The sequence below is a fragment of the Plecotus auritus genome (assembly GCF_963455305.1).
Source record: "Plecotus auritus genome assembly, chromosome: 6".
NCBI lineage: Eukaryota > Metazoa > Chordata > Mammalia > Chiroptera > Vespertilionidae > Plecotus > Plecotus auritus.
Genome location: NC_137773.1, coordinates 15,470,162 through 15,495,281, shown reverse-complemented (window position 1 = coordinate 15,495,281; position 25,120 = coordinate 15,470,162). Strand labels below are relative to the sequence as shown.

General features: G+C 39.7%; 1 protein-coding gene across 9 annotated transcripts in view; it reads right to left on the bottom strand.

Annotated features, from left to right (window-relative positions):
- EBF1 (EBF transcription factor 1) overlaps positions 1 to 25,120 on the bottom strand; it is a 389,962-nt gene that overhangs the window by 336,797 nt on the left and 28,045 nt on the right. For all 9 annotated transcript variants that reach the window (XM_080671574.1, XM_080671573.1, XM_080671571.1 and 6 more), the window contains exon 6: positions 23,724 to 23,792. In XM_080671574.1, coding sequence (XP_080527700.1) covers positions 23,724 to 23,792 — 69 coding nt within the window. The remainder of the gene's footprint in view (positions 1 to 23,723; positions 23,793 to 25,120) is intronic.

Genomic DNA, 25,120 nt, shown 5'->3' with positions numbered 1-25,120 from the left:
TAAATCCTGGTAAAAATCCAGTTTCTTCACAATAAAAAGGAGGTAATGTATGTGGCTTCCCAGTTACTAGTTTTGTCACACCTTTCCCTCACATTCTTCAGAGATTGATTGGATGTTAGAACATATTTATCAATATATTAAATGCTATGTAAACTTCCTAAAATGATCCCAGAACAGTAAAGAAAGAAGAAAAGCTTCTGATTTAAACATACTCAACCATCCATTAGCATGACAAAGTCTGCATTTTATTTAGACATTGTCATTAATAATGAAATGATGTATGATTTTCACTCCTGCCACTCTTCCTTCCTTGCACAATCAATTATACATTTAAGAAAATACTTAGTGGGTAGAAGGCTTCTCTAATTAAGCATCACTTGAGGGAGCCCGTGAGATTCTTAAAACCTGAAAAGATCACTCAAACATAAAAGATGGGGGTTGGGAAGGGGGAATTCACTCCAATTATTTGTGTCGTGATTAGAAAAACATAAACTTCCATGCATTCTGAATTGTTGCATAAGGAAAAACTCACACATACATTTTTTTTAACACAATAAAGACACTGAGGTCAACTATATATTCTGCAAAGTATAAATTCTTTCTCTATTTGTTCCAGCTAAGATGCTAGGACTAAGTTGAAATTAGATCTTTTGGTTAAGACTCAGCCCTAGAATTGCTGTCCCTTCGACAAAACAGTCTTCTCTGTCAAAATCGTTGAAAATTTAAGATAGTTGGTTCTTGAGAGGTCTGGAAAATTTCCAACATGAGAATCAAACAGAAACAGCAAGCATAAGATTTCCCAGGAGGCAAAATGTGGATGGTTTGTCTCACTAAAATTATTACATATCACATCCTGTTGTCAGGAGGGATGCTTATCTTGGGATAAAATCCAGTATGCATTTGCATCCTGGTTGTCCTAGAAAACTAACTCTCTCCAGCACACCACAGCAGATTCACTCAATTTGGCAAGTCCCAACGCTTTCTCTTTCTCTCCCTCTAGAGGCAGAAAATGAAGCACTAAATAAGGCTTGATTTCAAGGCATTAAGAAATAAAACTTGGGATAAGCCACTGCAACAGGCACAGAAAGCAGGCCTTGAAAGAAGGCAAGCAGTGTGTCAAGAAAGTTGCACAGAGGAGATACAGGGCACGGGGGCAGACAGGGTGGGAGGCAAAAGGTGATGTACAGACCACTGGCTCTCTCCCTCTTCCATCTCCTCCCGCACTATCGTCCATATCCTGTCTCACCCTCTCCCATGTAACCATATAATCCTTCCCCACCCCTCTCTTTCTCTCTCCTGCTTTTCACGCCCCACCCCCCACGTGCCCCTAGGAGCATGGATCCTCCTGCCCCTGGAACTGGTCCCCCTCCTCCCCTGGGGGGCTCCTCCTACAACAGGAGCGATCAGTGAGCTTCCAGAAAGGGCTCCACACATGGTGCCATGTCCCCAGAGACAGCAGATGTCCCAGGACAGTGGAGGCTTGGCCTTCAGCACCCCTCTTTCCCCAGCACCCCTTTCCCCAGTGCCCCTCGGCCCCAGGAGACTCAGTCACAGCTCTCAGACCTTGGGCCAAAAGCACTGGGGCAAGAGTGACTTTCTCCCCGTGTGTGTCCTAAGCAGATTTTTAAAATACTTACGCATGAACTCACTTCTATTGATTGTCTCCTTTTCTCCTATCCCTGTTCCTCCTCCCAGCCTGTCCCTCCCCGGCTGGGAGCCCTCCCTCCTCACCAGGACTCAGAAGCCTGAGAAGGAAAGTCTCAAACTCCGGGCAAGAAGGAAGTCCCTCCAGGGAGGGGGAGAGGGGACAGGCTGGGCCCCTGGGCCCTTTTTAATTCCACGTTCTGGCAAAAAGAAAACCTCAGGTTGACTTTAGAGCCTTTGACACATAATTGGTAGCCAATTTTCCTAAGTGGTGAGTCAATTTTCTGCTTGTGAAATGTAACTTTACCCTGGTGCACACCAGGCCCCAGGGTTTTCAATGTGGCTTAACAGCAATTATATGAATGTTAGGAAGGGGGGGAAGTGTTAAAGTCCCGACATTTACATTCTTTTCATGTGTTTACCTCTTAAAGGGATAGAAGAAGACCATCTCCTATCCTAGAAAACCCATAAAAACCCCACCCAAAGACAGACACAGGATTTCCTGAGAAAGAAAGCCATTTGAAAGCCACGCCACAGAGGGTACTTTTTTTTTTTAATTCTCTCAAGTATTCGGACAAGTAGTGAGATGTAATGGAAAGGCCCATACCGGTTAGGGGTCAGGGTATCCTTTGCCTAGTTCCCCTCGGGCTATTTTCTTTGCTCCCGCCCACCCCCTCTTCATTCCCCTCCAAACAAATGCCCGGGGTGGGTGGTGGCGGTGCCGGGCCCTCTGCAGGCAGCTCCCCCTGCACCCCAGGCAGCCGGCGGCTCCCCTCCCGTCCACATGTGCGACTCATGTTTCGGCTTTCACTGGCGACAAACTGGAGCCGGGGCCTTCCGTTTCGGAGGAACTCGCTACGTATCGCTAACAACAACACAAACACCGGCGGCCCCTGTTCTGTGCTCCGCTGCCCGCAGTGCGCTCGGCACCAGGCTGGATTTATAGCAGGGAGCCCCGACTGTAAGGGGTCATTCATCAGTCCCCACAATGCCACCACTGAGAGGCACTGAGCGGGGAAGACCCGTCCGTGCTCCCGCTCGCTGGCCGCCCTCCGAGCCCATCACCCCCGGCACCGCACGTGCAGTTTGTCCTCATTCATTTCCTTATAATTTTTTTTTTTTTTACTATTAGAGGGGGAAAAGTAATCCCCACCACCTTCCTTTTACCATAATTTGTTAAAACCCAACAGACTTCAAAAATGTTCTATAGTCACTTATAATGGCAATAGAGAAGTCATACTACATTCATGTTTACACAAACCTCTGTGGCGCGCGCGCACACACACACGGGGGCTCACAATACACTCACATGCAAAAAAATATATTATATCACTGTTATGGAAGAGTGCGTGTGTTTGCTTCAAAAAGACATAATAATTTTAATACAACCAAATCTGATTTGGAAAGCATCTACTATAAATGACGTTTTGGGGAAATGGTAAAGAAAAAAAAGTAATGGATGTTAAAAATCATTGAACAGAGGGCAAACAATGTAATGTAAAAATTCCACCAAAAAAAAAAAAAAAAAAAGACATCCTATGTCATGTAGACATAGGTGTATTGCTTTGCTGCCCCAGAAAAGCTAATAATTATCTCAAATCAAAGAAGAAAATATTGCACATGAAATCTCTCCTTTGGACTCTCAGCCGCAATTCCAAAAGATATGGCGGGGGGCGGGGGGGGGAGGCCCACCGCAAAAAATACACACATGAAACTTTGTACCAGACTCTGTAGTAAAAGTAGGCCTGTCAGGTCTCATGAATGCCTCTCTGGTCTGTGGTTACAAGGTTCCGCGTTCAGCCTTCAGCAAATCAGTTTGGGGTTTCTTTAAATCTGAGCCACAGCCTGTCAAGAGGATGCTTTGCAACACCAGCCTCTTAAATCCCACATCTTTCTTTTTCTCCCTGACTCTCAGACAGATTGTCTTCAAGTTCCTGCCTCGGTCAGCCATTCCACGCGGCAATTAAGAAACGGGCAGGATCTCTACCCTGAGAATTTGGAGCTGCAACCCGTCAGAAGAGGCCCAGGGAAGGATAATTGTTTTAGTGAAGCTCACTGCCCCCTCAGTGGTCCATGAGACCCTGCTGAGCGTGGCTGCTTACCTTTGGCAGTAACCCAGGGCAGGTTCAAGAAACCATTTCGTGTTCCTGCCCTTAGCCTGTGTCAATGAAGCCTGGCACATCTTTTTTTGTGGTTGTAATTTAAATGAGACAACCAACTGCACAGCTGTCTCGGTCAAATTATGCAGAGCCATGTGGCCTTTCTTCCATCTTTAAAAAGTCCGGGGCACCTCTGACCATGTTTGAGGGAAGCCCAGGGGAGCAATGACCAACAAAAGGAATAGTGATTATGCCAGCAAAGGATGGAAATTTGCCTAAATGAATATGTTAAAGGCTGCGCTCAGAAAATGGAAATGTTAGTTTTTTAAATAGAGGCAGAATGGTGTCATGATTAAGACCCTGATCTTTGGGATCCAAAACAGCAGGGCTGGCATCCCAACTACACCACTTAGTAGCTCTGGTGACCTTGGGCAAGTTATTTAATCTCTCAGAGCCCCCTCTTCCTCATCTTATTCCCCCCCCCCATTTTATAGATGAGGAGCATACTTAGCAAATATGTAGCATAGTAAATGTTAACTATTATTACCATCATCATCACCAATAATTACAACAATAACATAGAACATGAAAAAGCCAATGCCAGTCACCATGACACTGGTCATTTCTACCCCAGGAAAAGACTAATTTTACTTTGCCTCTAGCCTCTTATTTTATGTATTATAGAACTACAGGCTTGCCAAACTTCAAGGAAAACTGATGTAACTGAATTTCTATAATCCCAATTTTGTTTTATTCTGTTTATACTGCATACATCTCTCTCTCTTTCGCTCTCTCTCTCTCTCTCTCTCTCACACACACACACACACACACATACACACACACACACACACACACCCCAGACACAAGAGTACGAATATAAGCATATACATGGATACATACTACACCAATACTAGCCAGCAGATACTCAGGCAGAAAATGAGTACTCACACCCCAGAATAAAAGGAACATAATTATTAACTTTATTTTGATAACTCTATTTGATGACACTCAATTAGAAATTGCATGGCAAAAATAAACTCTTTAAAATACTATAAGCATGACCCATTGTACCTTTGTTCCTAGGGGCCCTTTGAAAGCTGAGGTTAAATTATAATCAGATGGCAAAAGGATAAGGACCTCACCTCAGGGCACTTCCTTGGGATAAATGACCAATTCTTGACCATTTTGGAAGGAATTGTTGGCACAAAGCACCATGGGGCCAGTGACCCCTTGCTGGTCATTAATTGTTACCGAATTCCCTGGAACCAAGGTCATTATCGCTAATATAAACTTAAATAAAAATTCCAGAGACATATGGATTTCTTTTAATAGTTGGTCTTATTTCTTTTGGTTTTTTATAGAGCATTACTATAGAATTAATGTTCTATACATTAGCTCTGTAGTTGGTTTGTCTTAACACTTGATCCTGCTTAAAGTAAAGGTTTATTAGACATAAAATAAGAAATAAAGGAAAGCAAACGAAAAACAGGAAATCCTGAGAGGGCCTATTCTGTACCTGGAATTCTCAGAAAGTCATTATCCAGAGGACTCACAAATGTGTTTCCTTGGGGACCTATCTAATATTATAATGTTTATATGTAAAGATTTAAGAATTTCAAATTTTAAAAAAATATGTAGATAAAGAATCTTACTCTTGCCCTAGATAAAGTTTTATTTCTCAGTCTCTCATCTCTGCACAAGGCAAAATTTAAAAAAAACAAACACGTTTTTGGGAGTTTGTGAGATTCTAATTTCTTTAAGTTTAAGGGATATACACTGTATTCTCACATACACGGACAGGGTACTTTCTAGCAGAGCATACTATCTCATAGCTTCATTCTAAAGAGACTCAGAGTTATTTGGCCTTAAAGGGAATTGTCCACCTCCAAAAGTACAGATACAAAAGAGATATACTTAATCATTCAATGAGCATGTTCTATGTACAACTGAGTATGTGTCTTCATATATCAACATTTAGGCTGCTTCATCTGGAAGACAAGTCTAAACTGGAGGAATCTGGTTAGATGACTCTGGATGCCACATAGGTAGCCTCTGCTGACAGCCTTTTGGGGTTACTGTCTCACGTAGACGAAAGTGTTTGTCCGTGTGCCTCACACTTTACAAGCCTGCAATTTTCTTTTTACTAGATCCCTTCCCCATCTTTCCCAAGTTATGCTACCAATAAATTTAAATATACTGGCTCAATTAACCTTATAAGATATATCACCTAATGACCTCATCCAATAGCCCCTGCCTTAAGGTAATTTTAGCAATAGACGTGTGCTGTGCAAGCCTTACCCTCTTATTACCTAGCTCAGTGGTCGGCAAACTCATTAGTCAACAGAGTGGCAAACTGCGGCTCGCGAGCCACAGTTTACCAACCATTGACCTAGCTGATACCTGGGACAGGTAATGAAGGAGGAGTGAAAGTTGGTGGAGAATATTGCTGGTTGTTCAATTCTGACTGTGAGAATTGAGCTGCTATTTCCCATATAGTACCTGCTGCCCAAGCAAACCTATAATAATAAAAGTTTAATATGCTAATTAGACCAGATGTCCTTCTGGACTAAGCCAGGGCTGCAACTGTGGGATTGAGGCAGCTGCCCTGGCTGCGAGGGAGGGATCGGGGCAGCCATCGTGGCTGCGAAGGCCCACTCATGCACGAGTTTCATGCATTGGGTCTCTAGTCTTTAATAATAGGCTATTGTGCAATGTTAGATATAAGAGGTGACCAGATTTATAGGAGTATAGAGGATTAAAATCATTGAGCAAGAGATAACCTTAAAGATCCTAGGCGTCCAATTCTCTCATTTTATAAATGGGGAAACTGAAACCCAGAGAAGGTAAGAGACTTGCTGAGGCTCACATATCTAACTAACGGCGGAGGCCGCATTGAAAACCAGGTCTCCTGTGTCCCAGTTCAGCATTCTACACCAGGCTGCTTCTCATTTTCATTATAAATGAAAACTCCAACTTCAGCATGAGGGGTTTAACTTATCAGGCCTATAAGAGAACCAAAGCATGCTCTCTCCGCAGAAGGATACACTCGATTTGGGGTTCATCATGGAGGTAACAGTAAACTTGAAGATTGAAAATTAGCATAGTAGGGCATTAACCTACACTGAATCTGATGTATAATGAATTACTTCAGATCTTAGGTTGGGAGTGAGGCAGGGGGCCAAGGGGATGGCAGGAGAAAGATGAACGACTCAATCAAATTGGTGATGATTTGGAAAAAATAGATCCTAACCGACTGCAATTTCCTTAGTAAGTGAGTGCCCCAGAAGTGCCTCACTCAGGGCTAGGGGCTACCGCCTACTTCATACAGTAGATGCTTTCTGAACATTTAGTGAATAAATTAACATGCTGGTGTCTTTGTTTCCCCTGTTTAAGGTCAATGGAATCATGGGTGCCTGTCTTCATGGCCTCTGTGAAATGAAAGCCATGGTTCCAAACAAGAGCCTACCCTATCATGAAACAACCTGCTGTAGGGTTAGCAGAATTATTCTCTCTGCACTCCGACATCAAAGCATTCGGGAGCACAACCAAATTCAGCTTGTTGAGTGGTTTGTGATAATTTGGGAAGAGTTTGAAAAGAGAGGAAGAGAAAATACATATATTTGAAATGTCATCATTTTTAAAGTAGGACATGGGCTTTAAATGGCCAGACAGACAGTGGATAAAGGAGAGGAAGACAGCTCTTGATATTCAGTCACATCGCTGTATCAAGAGGAAAATTTTCCCATATCAGCTCAATCATTTCAGGCAGGCCAGAAAGGCATTTCATTCAGAAACTGAGATATTTGCTGTTCCCCCTGTCTGCCCACATCCCGAAAAAGTACAAAATATGCTAATCACTCACTCCTCCTTCCAGCCTACCATCTGAAAGCTCCCCTACAGTTCAGCTTGAGACTACGCCAGGGGCTACTCATTTCTCTCAGCACCGTGGCCATGGCTCCCCCTCCTTGGCAGTTCAAAAGGTGTGACAAACCTGTTCAGACAGCACTGTACACAAAGGTGGTTTTGAGGAGGAGGAAGTTCAATGTACTTTTTCCCCCTTTCACTATGATTTCTTCAGAATTATATTCTACAGCAATGCCTCATTTCCTTTATTATTATTTCTGGAAGGGACAGTTTATTACATTTGTTTAGGTTTAAATATAAGATAATTGTTTTAAATTAGGACTTACTTTGAAACTTGCCAAATTCAATATTTATACATGTCAGTGCCTTCCAGAGAAAGATAATAGTCAGAGACAACTGCTCATGATGAGATGTCTAGGATAGAAAGGACTTTTATAAAATACCTACTGGAAGATGACTATCGATGAAGTAGCTCTGACGAGTATAAACAAAAATTACTTTTTTTTTTTTGCACAGTAGTATGACATAGCATGAACAAGCACAGTAGCAAATGACAGAAATATGTGAGCTTTTAAAACTAAATTAACTCTTTACGATTGGGTATTCTGTAGCTTCCTCCTCCCCATGTTATAATTCCTGAGAAACAATTAACACGTATGTGCAGAGTTTCCTTGGCATCAAAATCCAGAAAATACAAGTTATACATTTCCCTGAGCCTGATCTCACAGATGACATGGAGAGCAGAGGTGGACACAGGTGGCCCAGAGTAGTAGGAGAAAAGCCACTGGAATCAGAACCAGGGACTTGGCTTACAGTCCTGGCTCTGAGGCTAATTAGATCTTTGGGAACGTGACCGAGCTTCTCTTGACCTCAGCTTTCTCATCTGTAAAATGAAGGGATTGCACCAAAATTTCTGAGAGCCAATGTGGCTCAAATGGAAACCTGGTCTCTTTCTACAACAACCTAGATTCCTCAGAAAACCTGCCCTTGAGACCTAGACAGGTTATTTACTAGCTTCCTAGAGCTAAATTATTCATTCTCCATAACCACGAAATGGGTACAAAAACCCCTACCTATGTTGCCATGGGAACTAAAACAATGTAGGTCACAGAGCTCTGTAAACTGCAAATAGCTGAACTCATGTACAATCTTTATTTCATTCCCTCAGAGGTAGATGAGAGACAGAATGACAGTGTTTGCCTTCCCAAAGTTAGGTATGTCTTAGTAGAGAGCAATGACTCTTAGCTAAAGAGATGGGACTCTAACAGAATTCTAAGCATCAGCCAAAGTTGGGTGGGAAAACCTTTCCTACATCTTAAGAACTCCCCAAATATTTCTTATTGTACTTAAACCTGGTTGGTTAATCAAACCTCATTAAAATGTTTCTGGTGGAGCTCACAAACATGTCTAAATGCGGGGAAGAGAGAGTCTGTAAGTAAATGTTTTGTTAATGAATAAAGATCCCACGTTTCATTCCTAAAAAATCTCCCGTTGTTTTAGACCCATCAGCAGAAGCACAAAGCTAGCTGAATGCTCCATAAGAATAAGAAAATTCTCTGTGATGGGACATACCTGAGAAGTCCCCAGCTGAAGGGGACCCTTGGGAGCATGCAGTCCACCCATGGCCCTGTCTGGAAACCAGACAGATGAAGCTGTCTGCTAGAAAACCGAGATTCCCTTTCATTTTCCACAATTACAAAGTTGTTTGTGGGAGGCCCCAAGAATCATTTATAACTGAGAGAACAAGAGAAGCCGCCTTCAAACTCCAATTTCAATAGGCCTGAGAGCCTTCTGGAAACCCAAAGCTACGGCACCATTTGCTCTCCCCAGAGAGTATGAACAACAGATAAAACTAACCCAACCTGTGGCAAAAGGGTCACCTTAGAGCTTGGGCCAATTTTTTGGTAACATTCAGCTACTGCCACAGCTTTTCCTTCTCTGTAATTCCTGTGTAGCTTGGAACTTCAAATCGTTATTCATGCCCTTGTTTTAAATTCCCACCCGAGTGAGCCTATGAGGAATATTTGCATGTTTGTGTCAACAACCTTCCAGGCAGTTAACAGGGAAACGACTGAGGAAGAGTTCTTTCTTCAACCCTGGGGGGGGGGGGGGGGGAGGGAGGGCCTGCATACCTAGCTTATAGGAGTTGCTAGTTCTCATGCCTTCCAAATCCCCAATTTTACCCTTTCCTCTTATGGAGCATTCAGCTAGCTTTGTGGATGCTCCAGGGACACGGCTGCTCCTACCAAGGTAGCCACCATTTCAGTGAGGCCTCCTTAAGCAACATTTCTCCTAATTTCTACAATATCTAGGTGGCAACTGAAGACCAATGGGTGCTCAAAGAAGCAAACAAAAGTTTGCTAAAACTACCATGTCTGGGAAACAGAAATTCCCAGGAAATCTCCTCTGAGCAGCAGAGAGAAAGAAAAAGACTTGGGGAGAAGAGAAACAGACACATAATGTAACACATTATCCTGAAATCCATTATATCAAATTTCCATGACATATCAAGGAATCAAACCTAATTCTGCCCTGATTATTTTGGGTATGTCACTATTAATGTTGCAGAAACATTTTTAAGCCACTGTCTATCTGTAATTTAATGAAAGAAAAAGCTAACAATTTAAAAAGTAATGTTGAGAATGCCATGATTTGAAAGAAACTACTATTAGTAAACTAAACAGCAGTCTAAATGAAGAAAATTACCACTGTTTAGAGAATTATCAGGAAGAGTACTGAAACATGAACACTGCCATCCATATATAAGAAATTATTCAAGTATGCATTTGAGTAATTCTGCATTTTAATTTAACCCTTTGAAACATTAATCAAACCATGGCTAATTATAGGAATTAAGGAATTAAACGATGGAATCTTCTAAAAGATATTATTTAAAAGGCAGTTTATACAATTACTTGTATAGATGTTTGCTTTAAAGAGGAAAACAGTTCTACTGTAATGAAAAGGGTCTTAGAAAATTAAATTAACAAGAGGGGACCAGGCTGATATGAAACTAAATTAGCATCAAATGCAAATTACAGGGTACTTAATGGTAGAAACAGGTGCAGAGAAGAACCCTAAATGAGATAAATGAATAAAACATCCCTCTCCACAAATGTGGAAGCTGACACAAAGTCAATGATATGAATAATTCAGCAGCCTCCACACTGCTGTTGAGGTCAGTCTGCCTTGACCTTTGAAACAGGAAGTAAAATTCAGTTCAAATTTGAGTGACTGGAAATATAACAGTTATTTGTTTTTTATATTAAAAAACCCACAAATTTTTTTAAATACAGATACAGGAAATATGCAATAGAATTACACTAAGAACTAAAAAGACAGTATATAATCAATGTAATTGATCAACAAATAAAATATTTATTAAATAAAATTTTACTCAAGCCATATTTTAACAAGAAAATCCTTAAAACAAAAACAAGTAAAAGCATATAAACCAGTGCTTATTGATCAAACTACCTGTGAAAATAAATTTCTAAATTTTTACCCTTTCCTCAAATTATTTTATTGTGCTGATGTTAATGTAAAAAAGCATGTTATAATGAATTAACCATACATTTTTATTAATAATGCAAAGTAATGTCTCACCTTTGTAAAACAAAATTTGGTTAAATTAGATTTTTAAAAATCTCTATGAAGCTGTTCTTTTTATTAGTTTAGCTTATAAAAATGCAACTCAGGGTCTAAAAACAAACTAAATATCTACCCATGGTTTTATGTGTCTTTTATGCTTCTTTTCCTTCTTTGCATGCCTCAGAAATATTTTGTACAGTCAACTAGTGAAAGTTCTTCCCTTATTTCAAATTGAATTTGGTGCTGCTAGCGATTAACATGGTATGACAACAAACCAGTTTCCATAAGCTCGAAAGACAGCAAAATACATGTGGTGGATCACCCTCCTCCCTATTTTACAGAATGGCATCAAAGATGTTTGATAATAGTAGTTATCTCTGTCCTCCAATTGGTTCTATTAATGGGACACCCAACTTGGATATCTACTTTTCATCTATCTACTGTGCTTGTCAGATAAAAGATCATGTTGAAAGATGAGCTTAATTTTATTTTGTGGATTTGGAGAGGGTTAAAGCTACACACACACACACACACACACACACACACACACACACACACACAGCATCTAGGAGAGAGCAGTGGTAAACTAGGTCTATGATATAATTACCATAGGAACAGGTTTGAGAAATGTTCCTTATAAACCCAAGTACTTGGCAGAGGCAAAACTGAAGATGCAGGGTATGTGGGTTTTTTTTAATTATTAGTATTATTATCATATCGGCTAAATCACTCCTCACTCGACATTTAATAAAGGGTGCTAGACCAAACACTGCTGATTTGGGGCTTGGCGTAATGACTGACCTGAGCCAAGGTTTGTGTACAAAGTGGCTCCCCATTAAAGAGGGCTCTGTGGAACCAGCTGGTTCTCATTTTGAAACAACCGGTTTCTCTATCCCCAAGTGCTAAAGAAAATAATCCCTGCGATCTATGACTACACACTTTCACAGAGGCAGCAATGAGAATTTGATTGTGGAGATAATTAAAGTCATTCCTGGAACTTCCAAGAAAAAAAGGGGGGGGGGAAGAGGTGGGGTCGAAGGAAAGAATAGTCAATGATAGCGTTTAAAATTAGACTATGACAAATCATTCCGAGTGCAGAAGAGGGAGGAGGAACCCCCACCCTTCATGGGATTCAGTTGAACCAGCTCTGTTTTCTTCTTCATTGTGGGGGGAGGGGGTCTCCAGGGGAGGCCAGAGGTGCCATTAATCAGGGCTACAGCACCGTGGTGTCTGGCTTGGACCCCCACGTCCAGTTTGGATGCTGAGGAACCGAAACACAGCCTGAGAAATTCCTTGTTACTGATGACACATCACAGTGAGATTTCTTAAGTTTTGATCTTAAATAAAATAGCCAAGGAGGAATCTATCTGGATCCTTTAACTGACAGTCATTCCAGGCTGATCTGAAATACTGAGGCTATTGTAACACTAAGCAAAAGCAAAGAAGATACTGGATGCTCAAAGGCACTGTGTTTTGTTTTTGTTTTAATGCTACCCTGTTCTGTAAGAACCCATGCTCAAATAGCCTGAATGACACTTGGCTAAACCTATATGACCTGCACCCCTGCAGATTTCATGGGCTTTGGGGGAGAAAACTACAGTATGTGTCATCTGTCTGTCTGCACTATCTGCCTTTAACAGGAAGAAGAGCTGGCCTCAATGAGGATGATTTGAGGCCTCTCAATTAACCTGATTAGTTCAGCACACTGCCCTCATGAGCGACACCTTATCTGGAAAATGAGAGAGAACTTCCTTCCTCCAGTAGAGGCAGGAGCCCCCTTAAGCCGCAGAGATGAAGCCTATTAAATGTGAGCGGTCTCTGCTTCTCCTCCTCTTTCCCAGCTGGAAGGTCAGAGAGACTAGCAAGCCTCAGAGCCTGATTGGATTTTGTGTCCTAAGGACAGGAGGCAAGCTCCCATCTGCCCAGGTGGCCTTGGAGGAGGCTGGGAAAAGAGATGCCCTGTGGGCAACTCCAAGCCTCTTTTTTCAGAGTCAACCAGGCACATGATGGGATTGGGGTGGGGGGAGAAGGGTGTTTCGGGAGGGAGGGAGGGAGGGAGAGAGGGTAGGAAGAAGAGAGAGAAGGAGAGAGAGACAGAGAGAGAGAATTCATTGACCCTTTAAATCATGAGAGGCATGTCAAAATATACCTATATAGTTTTTCTTTTAAAAGAAAAAATGGTAACTTAAGTCTTCTAACATTATGTAAAATAAAGGCACTGCTAAAACATCTGTTACCCTAATGCTGATTCCACGTTTGGTATCATAATGGGAGATGACCAAGTTGCCATAAAAATAAAGCTCTCCCCAAACTGTCTGAAATCTGCTTGCTTACAGAGGATGCTGTGTGTGTGTGTGTGTGTGTGTGTGTGTGTTTGTGTGTGTGTGTGTGTGTGTGTGTACACGTGCCTTTTAATTCACGTTGTCTGTAATACACATACTAGTTACCAGAATATATTCTTGGAAATATGCTTTGTGAGAATGTCAACAGCAGGGTTTTTCTCTTACTTGTCTCTTCTGTGATTTACTTGATCAATTAAACAGTTAGGCAACCAGGGGATTTGCATGGTAATTGTGTGAAGATTAACATTTTTAAGTGTAACAAATTTAATATCTTTATCTCACATTTTCTGTTTCTCATCATTCTTTAATGGCAGTGCCTTCTCACTTTATTGTGTAGCTTTAACAAGCCTGTCTTTACCCAGAGAGATGAGACCACCAGATTCAACAAACTGCATTTCTAGCTTCTTTCATTCTTTCTTCCATTTCACAAAAACATACTCATCTTGCACAGGAGCGAGGCACTGTGCTGTGTGCTGGGGATACAACAACAACCAGCACACATGAATCACTGCCCTCTGGGGCTCACAGTCTACCTCCTAACGAGTTTATCTGCCTCAGGAATACCACAGGGAACTAAAATTGGAATTTCATAGCTGGAAAGAGCCTCAGAGATCTCTTCATTCCAGCCCTTATTTTAAAAAATAATAGCCACCTTCTACTGAATATGATTTATGTGCCAGGCACTGTGCTAAGTACTCTCCATGCATTTTTTTTTCACCATAACCCTATAAAAGAGGAGCTTCTACTCTTATTCTGGCCTTAAAAATGAAGAAACTGGTGTTTAAGGAAGTTAAATGATCTGCTTGCAGCCCCACAGTTAACACTGGAAGAGCTGAATTTGACCCAACATCGTCTGACTCCACAGCCTGTGGGTCTTAACCACTGTGTAGACTGCCTCGGAGGAGTGCAATAAAGCCATGAGTTTGCCCAAGTTCAATAACCCAGGGATAAGAGTAATAGCCCAGGGATTTTTCTCCTCTGCATCATGATCCGTACTTAAAATAGCATTCCTCTATTTCTTTTTTTTTTTATCAAGATATTCTTTGTTTACACTCACTCTTCCAAAATTTTTTTTTTCAACTCTGAGGCACTGAAAGCTCCCTGAGGGCAGGAACCATGTTATATCTCCAACCCTAAAAACAGTGCACGGCATATAGTAGAAGATCAGTAAATATTTATGGAAAAAGTAAACTGAGTGCCTCTTCATCCAAGGAGGTTAGCTACCATGATAAACTTTGGTGAGTTAGTTTTGCTTATAAGAAAGATCCATGGCAATCATCACATTAAGACTAACAATCCACATGAAATATATTCAAATTGCAAGAGCTATCTGATTTCAAGTACCCACAAGGTACCACGCCCAGTGCTAGGTATTTTAACCCTTGCAACTCTTCAAAATAGAAAGATGTTTCCCATTTTAAAGATGGGAAAACTGAGATGCCCCCTAAGGCAGAGGTGCTGGTAAGTAGCAGTGGAGGGATTTGATCCCACAAATGATGGACTCCAAAATCTATGTCTTTTCCATAATATTCTGCCTTCTCCTAGATTTCTCATTGGAAAAAGTAGGAGAGTAGCCTGCTTTTTCCACACAAAACGTAGTGGTTCACTCATCAAATTGAATGAGGACACCAGAACTCAAACACTGCTCCAGCAATGGGTTCAACAATTTATATGTCACATTATTATTTTTTTAATCCCAAAAGTTAAGTGCAGGATCTACTAAGAAAACTGCTTAGGTAAAGAAGTTTAGAGTCATACATGGAAAGTATGAATTGTGAACACCAAGAAAAAAAAATGAGACTATTATGAAATACTGAAAACAGTAATTTTTTTTTTACTGGGCAATTGAGGAAGGAAAAAGATCAGGCTGAGAGCTAGGCAATGAAGTTCCTAACCACCTGCTTTGTCACTTTGCAAGTATCATTCAGACATAAGTTACTATTAATCCACAAAGGTTAGGGGTTTGCTTTTGCTTTCAGGTGCTCATAGGGTCAGGATTCTGATGCTGGCCAGAGAACTTACGCCGGGGGCCAGAACTAGACACTCCCACTCCCATCGCCACAGAAAGAAGGACTCCGTTTTTTAAAGATATTCTGAGATTAGAATCTACCTTTAAGATAACACCAAGATCGTATAGAGAAACATGGGTTTTTTACATTGTAATAGCTTCAAAGATAACCAGGTTAACTCTTAGCCAACTTTCTTTTCTAAAATACGTTCTAATTAATAAAAAGAGACTTCTCATTTTTCATCTTTGTTTTTGTCTTTGTGTTGTGTGTGTGTGTTTACATGTGACAGTAACCAAACCTGATGTAGGTCCAATGTTCTTCAAACTACCTTTCCATTTTGTGAGGGACTTCAATCAATAGTGCATTCAAGACTATTTTTAAAATGCTATTTTTAGATATTACTAACAAATCAAAACACTAATGAATGGGAAGCATATTAAAAAATTGGGGGAAATCCCAGTTTATCTGTGGAACAATAACAAATAAGTTGCAAGTAGCATGGTTGTCTGATCTAAGACAGAGTAAAAAAACAAAAAAACAAAGCTTTAGTCAAATCATGATTTCTTTGGAAAGGTAGATAAGGGAACCTCTGAGCATGAGAAAAGTTATCACCACAACCTTTACATGAACTGAAATTTGAAAATCTTACCCAAACCCCATACAATATGTATAGTAACCGTGTCCAGCTTAAAAAATGCCTAGGCACTATGTGATTATCATTTTCTCTTTTTTCCCCCGTCTGACCTGGACCCGAAAGTGTTAAAGAAAACAATAGAAGAACAAGTAAGTGTACAGGGTAGGATTTACTGGCATTTACTTTTAATCTATGGCCCTTCACTCTGTAGCTTATCGGGCCTCTGTCAGTCCTTTTTCCTCCTTTATATTTCATGAGGAGCCCCCCATGCTGCTACTGAGAGACCGAGCAGCCCAAGTGTCTATAAGCTTTTTGTCAGGTAAAAAGACAAGAAAAAGGGAAGGAACAAGAGGAAAAGCAAAGCTAAGAGGCATCTATTAGATGTCACTAGGCTTTTGTATTCATGTCAATGATTCAGGATTAGAGCATTTGAAATAATCTTATTGAGAGGAATCAAAAGGCCCACCGAGTGAGAGGCTGCTCTGTAGCATATGGCAAAGGCACGGACAATATCTTATTAAAGATGTGTTGGCCAACACTAATACTTTATATTATATTACCAAACTATTGTGCCTCAAACAGTGAGCGGGATGGTATAGTTACCGAGGGCCATTTTGGAGGCTATTGTGTGGGATCCAGCTTTATAACTTGCTAGCTTGTCTAGTTAAGTCTTTACGAGTAGGGTTTGGAAGACCAAGCACTTCACCTTCAATAACAAAAATCCCTAAAGCACACTGAAGACCACTCTACCCCTACTGAAAGTGGAGTTCAGATTATGTGGATCAAACGCCAAAGGCCTTCCCTTCCTCACAATCTATTTCACTAAGTTTGTGTCATTTACCATATATGACCACCACGTCCCATGGACATATGCAGTTTTGTTGACGAGTGTGAGTGGGGGAGGGTTGTCTTGACTCTCCTCCCCATGAAGAACACATATACACAAACACACATGCACTCAGCTTCACACTTAAGGCAATTAAAATTCTATTACAATAAGTACTGTAACGTTAAAACCTTCATTTGCTTCTGGACAAAGGCTTGTAACTGGAGAAAGAGTTTGGGAGGGAGATTTATCTTCATCTACCCACACCTTTAAAGGCAGCGAGCAACCAAAGACAAACCTGCACTGTTCACCATATTTCATTGACTGCAATTGGAGTATTTAGGTCACTTTTATATTGTCCGGGACTGTATATAGTTACACAGTTTGTATGGAGAGGGATGGGCTGTGGGCAGGGGAGGGAAAGAAGAATTAGTTGTCTATTTCAAATACTGCCTCAATTTAAAATGGCCAAAATACTATCTCTTTATATGCAGGAACCTCTAAATAGAGTTTTAAAAACCTGGTCAGTTTTTATTAAAGAGTTTGGTCAGGTGCTGGAAGTAGGGATATATGAGTGAAATTCATCAATGAAGAGCTGAACTTGAAGAGGAGTGTGGTTTTATTTTCATTCTAAGCAACTTCTATTAGAAAAGTAAAAGCATATTTAATACAGTGATATATTCTCATCACAAACTGACGGTGCAAAGTTGCCAGATGACACACAGGGGACTTTGTACTGCTTTTCTGTATTTTTCTACAACCATTACAAGAGCAACGTTATGATGACATAGGGTTAAGAAAAACCCACACCATGAGCTGACACCCAGGCCAGTTACACATATCCACTGCTGATTCTCTGAATCTCCGTTAAATACATTTCTTGGAAGTGGCTGCCATTATTTCCTTTACAGGAAAACCACTGTTGTTCATTATACAGTGTCTGCAGTAGCATTATACCATGTAAAAGTGCTTTGCATTATGATATATTGTCAGCATATTTGAAATGCATTTTAATGTATCCTGGTTGTGTATTTGGGAATAGCTGGTAGCAAATGGGATATAGGCTGCTATTAGCTTATTGTATTCGTTATTTTCTTAACACGGAAGCAAACTGCAGTGAAATGTACAGGGCTCATCTCATATTCAGAATGGTATTATCTGATATGTGATAAAATTTAGAATGATACTCTCTCACATAAGTCTCATTCCTAATAATCGCATATGAATTTCCCACTGAGAAAACAAATGTTTAAATATGCTAGACTTAATAAACATCCGTAAATTCATGCTCGGTGTAGATGCTGGCTTGTCGCTTTTACAAAAATGCAACCTCCCAAACCTGCCAAGAGGACAGCAATTATCCTGCCTGGGGCGAGTTTAAAGGTGAATTCCTCCTCCTTTTACTTTAACCCAGCATTCCAGGTTAGGAAATCGGGTGGTATAAAGGCTTATCAGAACTCCAAGAAATGCAGGTACACCTCTGGTTTTTCACACCCCAAACAAGTCGTTTGTATATCTTACGGAGGGATTATGTTTAGTGGTTGGTCCTTCTAAAAACTGGATAAAGACCAAAATATTAAGAGTTGAAAGGTCAATTAAATGAAACCAAGAAATTCTGTCTGAAAGCCTCATTTGCAACTTAAATAAAAGTATATGTTTATATTCATGTTAGTTGAAGACTATTTTTACAGAAGATAAAAAAAAAATTTAATGGCTTTGGGGGTTTACCTCTGTTAATAAAAGACAGAAGGAAGTCATTTATTGTTGAGGGGCCCAGATGCCTTCACAACCTCACGATTGTGAATTTAGAAATTAGGATATACCCCACCCTGCTCAATGGCTGGAAAAAAACACACAATTATATGCTAATTCTAAAGTTTTAATATTATTTCTTATTATACAAATGAATATACGTGTTATATAAATGTATCGGGATCAATTTAATCAAGAAATTAGCTTGGTGATAACACTGCACTTTATGAAATGTCCTATCACAATATTTATATCTCTTAGATGAAGAATATATCGTAAATAAAATCGGTTCTTTCATCAACCCTGACATGGTTAAGCTTTTCTATTCAGGTGATTTACATCCTGTAAAATCAACAGGTAAAATAAGCATCCTAATGTTTTCACTCCTGAACATTTTTTCAACCAATAAACATAAGACATACCCAATTAATGTTACCTAAATGAAAGTGATCTAGATATGGAAGATCTTTAAAAATATATATATATTTATTTTATGCTTTTTTTTCTTTTTAGGAGACCCTTGAGTAATTCCAAACAGACTAGGCTTCTCACTCTATGAAATCAGTATGCATTTTTTATGTTACATGTCAAAGCTTTCATCTCAAACATAGATACAAGAATTTGTATAAATGGAAAATAAAGACAAATCTGTTAAGGTTACAATGTGCAAGCCTAAAATCTTAATTGACAGGCTTTAAAAATCCATGCTTTAAATATTGGTTCTGAGGAACTCAAAACTTTGCAGGTTGCTTGAGCTACATATCCCGAAAGGGCTACGTCTAAATTCACATGAGACAGGAGAATATAATTTGAGGAAGAATTTCATCTTGTATTATTTCTGTTTTCAAAAATTCACTATTAACTGCTCAAGATCCACAGTACAAGGAAAGAAAGAACTAAGCCCTTATTTTTTCCTTTTATTTAGTGGCCTAACTATTCTATCAAGCACTCTGATAGAATAAATTTGAAAAAAAAAAAAACACAAATATTGAGTCATCCCCTATCCTGCTTAAGTGACACAAACCTGGCGAGAAATTTTAGGGCTCCATGTGTAAGGAATCCTGCAGTATAATTTGGAGAAAGAAACGTTTTTGTAAGACCATCTGTATTCATCCATGTCACTGCTTAAAGATAGTTTAGTGAGTCGAGGGTAGGAAAATAAAGTTTTGTGAAGCAAATCAAGAATGGATGGTAATCCTAACAACTAGATACAAAATGACATTCTGCACATTTCATGTATTCAGTTCAAGCATTTATAAAGAAGTTTCCATCTAAAAAATTGAAGCTTTTTTTTACAGATTCAGAAAAACTGGGTTCCCAATTCAGACTACCCTATGTGACTTTTGTCATTATCATCTTTTCTGATTCTTACAAAGTAAACCTAATTAAAAATCTCCCTCATTAGTCTTCCAGAAAAATTAGCACAGCTTATGATAATTACTCCTGCAAAATTTAATAAACTCGTTGAAATGGGAATAGTCTAATGAGGTTTTATTTATTGAACTTAGATAACTCCAAGGAAAAAGGTTAGGACACAAGGATATCCAATGTGGTAATAAAACTACGATTTATTCAATTTCTAAACATGAATTTTATTGCAAACCTTTTAAATTCAAATATGAGTTACTGTGTGAATACGTTAAGTCAATCTCCACTGTAATTCAATAACTGCAAATCATTGTTTTGCTTTTTACTTAACAATAATTACTATACATAGCCCTTTACCTCAACAATAATGAAATTTGCTATTATTAGTTCCTGGTCATCAGCTATTAAACATAACACATTTGACTTTTTCCATGTCTACACAGCCCAAATATCTGGATCATTAGGCACAGCCTGGGTTTTATCATTCTTCAACAAGCCATTTGGTATCAGGCAGAAATATAAAATATAACCTGGCAGTCAACTACAGATGCACACTTCCTACGTTTGCAGAGAATTTTCCAAAAAGCTTTTCGAAGTGACTCGACAAATTGTCACAATTGTAAAAGGAGTCATTTTCTACCTCATAGTGTGCTACTGCTGATTTTGTTAATTCCACTTTTTGGATAGACTATGCCAAGCTGATGTCCCCAAATCACTGGTGGCAAATAATACAGCCAAAATTTAACACAGAAATAGCTTACCCTGCACCATTGCCGTATGACTAGAGAGCCTCTTCTATCTACCCTATAAATAGTTTTCCTGCATAACCACTGCTTAAAGTCTTTTTTTTAGCAGTGTTCTTCCAAAATCCGAAGGACAAGCAAAGGGAGCTAAAAAGTATTGGTGCCCAAAAGGTAACTGTGTGTTAAAACTATGCTAAATCCTAACACAACGATTGCCTACCCTCAGCTCTATAATTACATACTGTGTGCATCTTGTAAAAAAAACAGTTACTACTGCTACTGAATGCAGGCCCCATAACCTACTTTTCCAAAATATGCAGGGATTCACATCCATAAATCTGAAAACAAATCAAACCCTAAGCATGTAACACGGATATTATGCAATCAGTAATATAGAATCAAATTGGAAACTATGAAATTCAAACACAGTTGCCTTCATTTTTTTTTCCTTTGCAGCAATTGTATGGAATTGAAAAATCTTTTCTATTTTGCCCTTCCTTGTGTGAGTTCTTTTCTTACTGTTATTCTCTTCTCTCGTCGTTAAAAATGGAAGTTTCACATATCAGCATAGACAAGACTGGAGCTTTAAAAGCCTTTGGCAAATAAAGGATAGTTAAATGGGTTTTTGCATATCAGCTGGCATCACTGCTTAAAAAGATAGTTCACAGGAGACAGTGGCAACAGTCAGCAAATAAACACACGCTGGACTTGTGCAGATGCACTGAGTTTCAGCTGTTTGTAAAATTCTCCTCTCTTAAGAGACCAACACTGGCTACACACAGTTTTCTACTTTGTCAGACCGAAAAGGAAAAAAAAAAAAATGAAAAGGATAAATGTCCTGAGTAATATCTCAAAAGCCACCAACAGTATAAAGTGCATACTTATTTTGCCTAAATTGTTTGAACTACCCCAGCCAAGAAAAGGTTTTAAGTACCCTACTGGGACAGATGCAAAGCGGCAACAATAGAAGCCACACTAATGCAATCCAGGTAACACAATCCTGTTTCAAAAACACGGGCCGGGCTAATTACAGCGCTGCTGAGTCAAGTTTCTTATGCCATTGCAACCCACAGGAACAGGTCAAAATCAAATGTTATTCAAACCACAGTCCTATCAACCTTCTATATCAGAGTCACGGCTTAAAACCAAACGAAGAACTTAAAAGCTTAACCCATTCACAAGCAAAAAAAGTGTTTTCATTGAGTGTGGCAAGGTAAGTTCTTGTCATCATCTAAACCAAAAGGAACTGGGTAGCAGAACTAAATGCGTAGAGTTTCAAATTTGGGGGGACGATCTGGGCTGGTCCTTTGATCAGAACACTTTCTTTTTAATGGCTGAGTAAGAAAAACTTAAAATAAGAAGTGGTATTTTGAAGAGGTGTACTTAAATGAAACAAACAGCACAAAGGTGATACTTATTGTTTTATATTATTTGAATATTTATCTTCTATTGCAGAAAAAAATATTATATGAATGGCAGGCCTGTGGTCTCAGATAAACATGTCATTCTAATTCTATAGACAGCACACTACCTCACTACACCGCAAACATTACCTGTGTTACCTTTGAATCAAGTATATTCATACTTATTTATCGGGCAAAAGTGTATGTTGTTAGTGAACATTAGTGAGAAATATTTAAGTAAAATATCCAATTGAAATGTGAGCTTTAGGAAGCTACTTGGCAATCAAAATTGGGCTTAAAAATAAAATAAAATAAAATAAACAAAATTGGGCTTAAGCCTGAAGAACCACATATGTCAAAATCAACAACCAATGTTTTGTCATAAATTATGATGAAGCAAACACTTTCCAGTTCACTGAAAAATGATTAGGCAAGTCCCTAAATGATAAAAAGAATTAGGAAGACAGAGAAGTGGGGGGGAGGGGAGCATTGTCAAAAAACAATATTATCAAACTCCAAAAGCAAGACTTTTGTTCAGCTGTAGGTTCCTTCAATGAGGGATTGGTCAGTCTTGCTTGCAAGACTCTTTTCCGGCTAATGGAGGGTGCTAGCTCTTTTCCTAGCTGACAACCAACAGCATCTATAAACCTTCCAGGCCATTTAACTCTCAATGAGTAGTGCTATGTAACAAATGGTTTATCATACATGTTTCCATACAATGAATTTCAATAATTAAAATGTAAAATGAATATTTGGAATGTGGCTTTGCATAATATGTGCACAGACTGGCTTCAAATTGCACCGAACAACTAAAACAGATTTATCGTTCCACAGTGATTTACTCGGTCATGTCAGATTAGTAATATGGATCTGTTTAAAAACACGATAATTAAGACAAGCAGGATAAATTAATCAACTTACGATACAGTATAAGCTACAATCAAACCTAGGAAATAACAGTAGGAAAATCTTGGTTCGCAGATCTCTTTAAAACTGCTTTTATGCATAAATAAAACCTTAAAATGTAGATGGATTACATCCAACAGAACTACTGTAGCTAAAAGTGATAATGATTCAAACATTTTTCAAATAAAAGTTAAATATTTATAAGCACCCAACCACATTTCATAAATCACAAACTATTATTATTTTATTTCTGAAGCTTCCTGGCACAGCGTGAGGACTGAGCTACTGAAAGTCAGGAAAAAAAAAATATTCCTTTAGGAGCATGAATCAGACACAAAACCGGAGCAATCCAAGAAAACAGGCCTCCAAAGAACATTCCATATGGCTTTCCCATGAATCGCAATAGCTCTGCGCGGATTAAGTCATGACCAACAGGCAAATTTCGGCCACATGCATTCCTAACCCTCGCCCATGAGCGACACAAGGCAGGTGTTTCATTATAATGAGGAATAAGAATCCAGTGAAAGTAGAGTGGTCCCTACCTGTCAATTATCACTGGATCTGAGGGAGTCTCATTTCGGTTGCCACAGCTTTTCTTGTCACAACAGCGGCTATGGAGCAAAAGCGAAAGGATTTAGTACAACCATTACAATGTAAAATCATCATTTAGGCAGACAGAAGGTTCAAATTGCTGGGTTGCAAATGCTAGAATTACCACAAAGCCATACCTGGCAATCAATGGATCCCTGGGACAGAAAATTCTATTTGGGTCACCTATGGGTTAATGGCCAGGCTTAACCTCTCCCTGCACAAAGAAGGAGAGAAAGGGACTCTCTGGGAGCCAGGACTGACAGCCCTAAGATGGGGTCTCCCCATCACTGCCCACGGTATTGGAAGGGTTCACTGTGAAATGCATTATTATTACATCTACCCAATGAGAATATTCAGGGTTGTGGGTGGCTCAAACGTTCTTCCCTCAAGATCACACTAATTGTGTGGAACGCATCAATAATGAGGTATGAGTGATTTCTCCCCCTCCAGTCATTTTGTATTAAATGGATTCTTTTTCCTCCTCCTTTCTCTTTTATGGGAGACATTTTCTTCAACCAAGGCTTTCTAAAATCCTAAAGCTGCAAGTGCTTGCTTTTGAACCATCTTCATGACAATAAAAGCATGACACAATAATTAAGACAAACCAAGAAACGGGATAAAACAACGTGGAGACCAGCATGCCCTCTTGTGCTTTTGTGTCTTGCACTGGCCAACACTTAAGTTTTCTGGAAGCACTAGGGACAGTTGGTCGAAAGGCTATCACAGCCCTGCCAGTGGGCACTCTTTATTAGATCAGAAAAAGCAGCCATGGGCAAGAAATGCACCCCTATCCAAATCCCACCCCAGCTGTGACCTTAAGATGCTTCTAAAGGGTAAAAAATTATGGTTTTTGAAAATTATCCATGATCAATGGAAACCTATGCACCTGAGACTTGTTTGCAAATAAAACATTGTCTGTCCACAAGGGCACACTATAAAAGCAAATATTTGATCAGTCAAGGAGGTGAGGAAGTTAACCAAGGGTTATACGTTACCATGCACAAATAATATGCACTTTGCTCCCACTTTCTTACACAGGCACACATGCATGATCTCTCTCTCTCTCTCTCTCTCTCTCTCTCTCTCTCTCTCTCTCTCTCTCCCTCTCCCTCTCCCTCTCTCTCCCTCTCTCTCCCTCTCTCTCCCTCTCTCTCCCTCTCTCCCTCTCTCCCTCTCTCCCTCTCTCACACACACACACACACACACACTTGACTTAGTGAATCACAGAGCCTAAATTTAGAGCTGCCAGAGAGAATCAAACATTGAACTTCACTTTCAGGACCTAGAGATATACTTCTGCATAGGGAGTCTTTCCCCAAAGTTGGGAAGTCTCTTTCCTTGCTGTAAC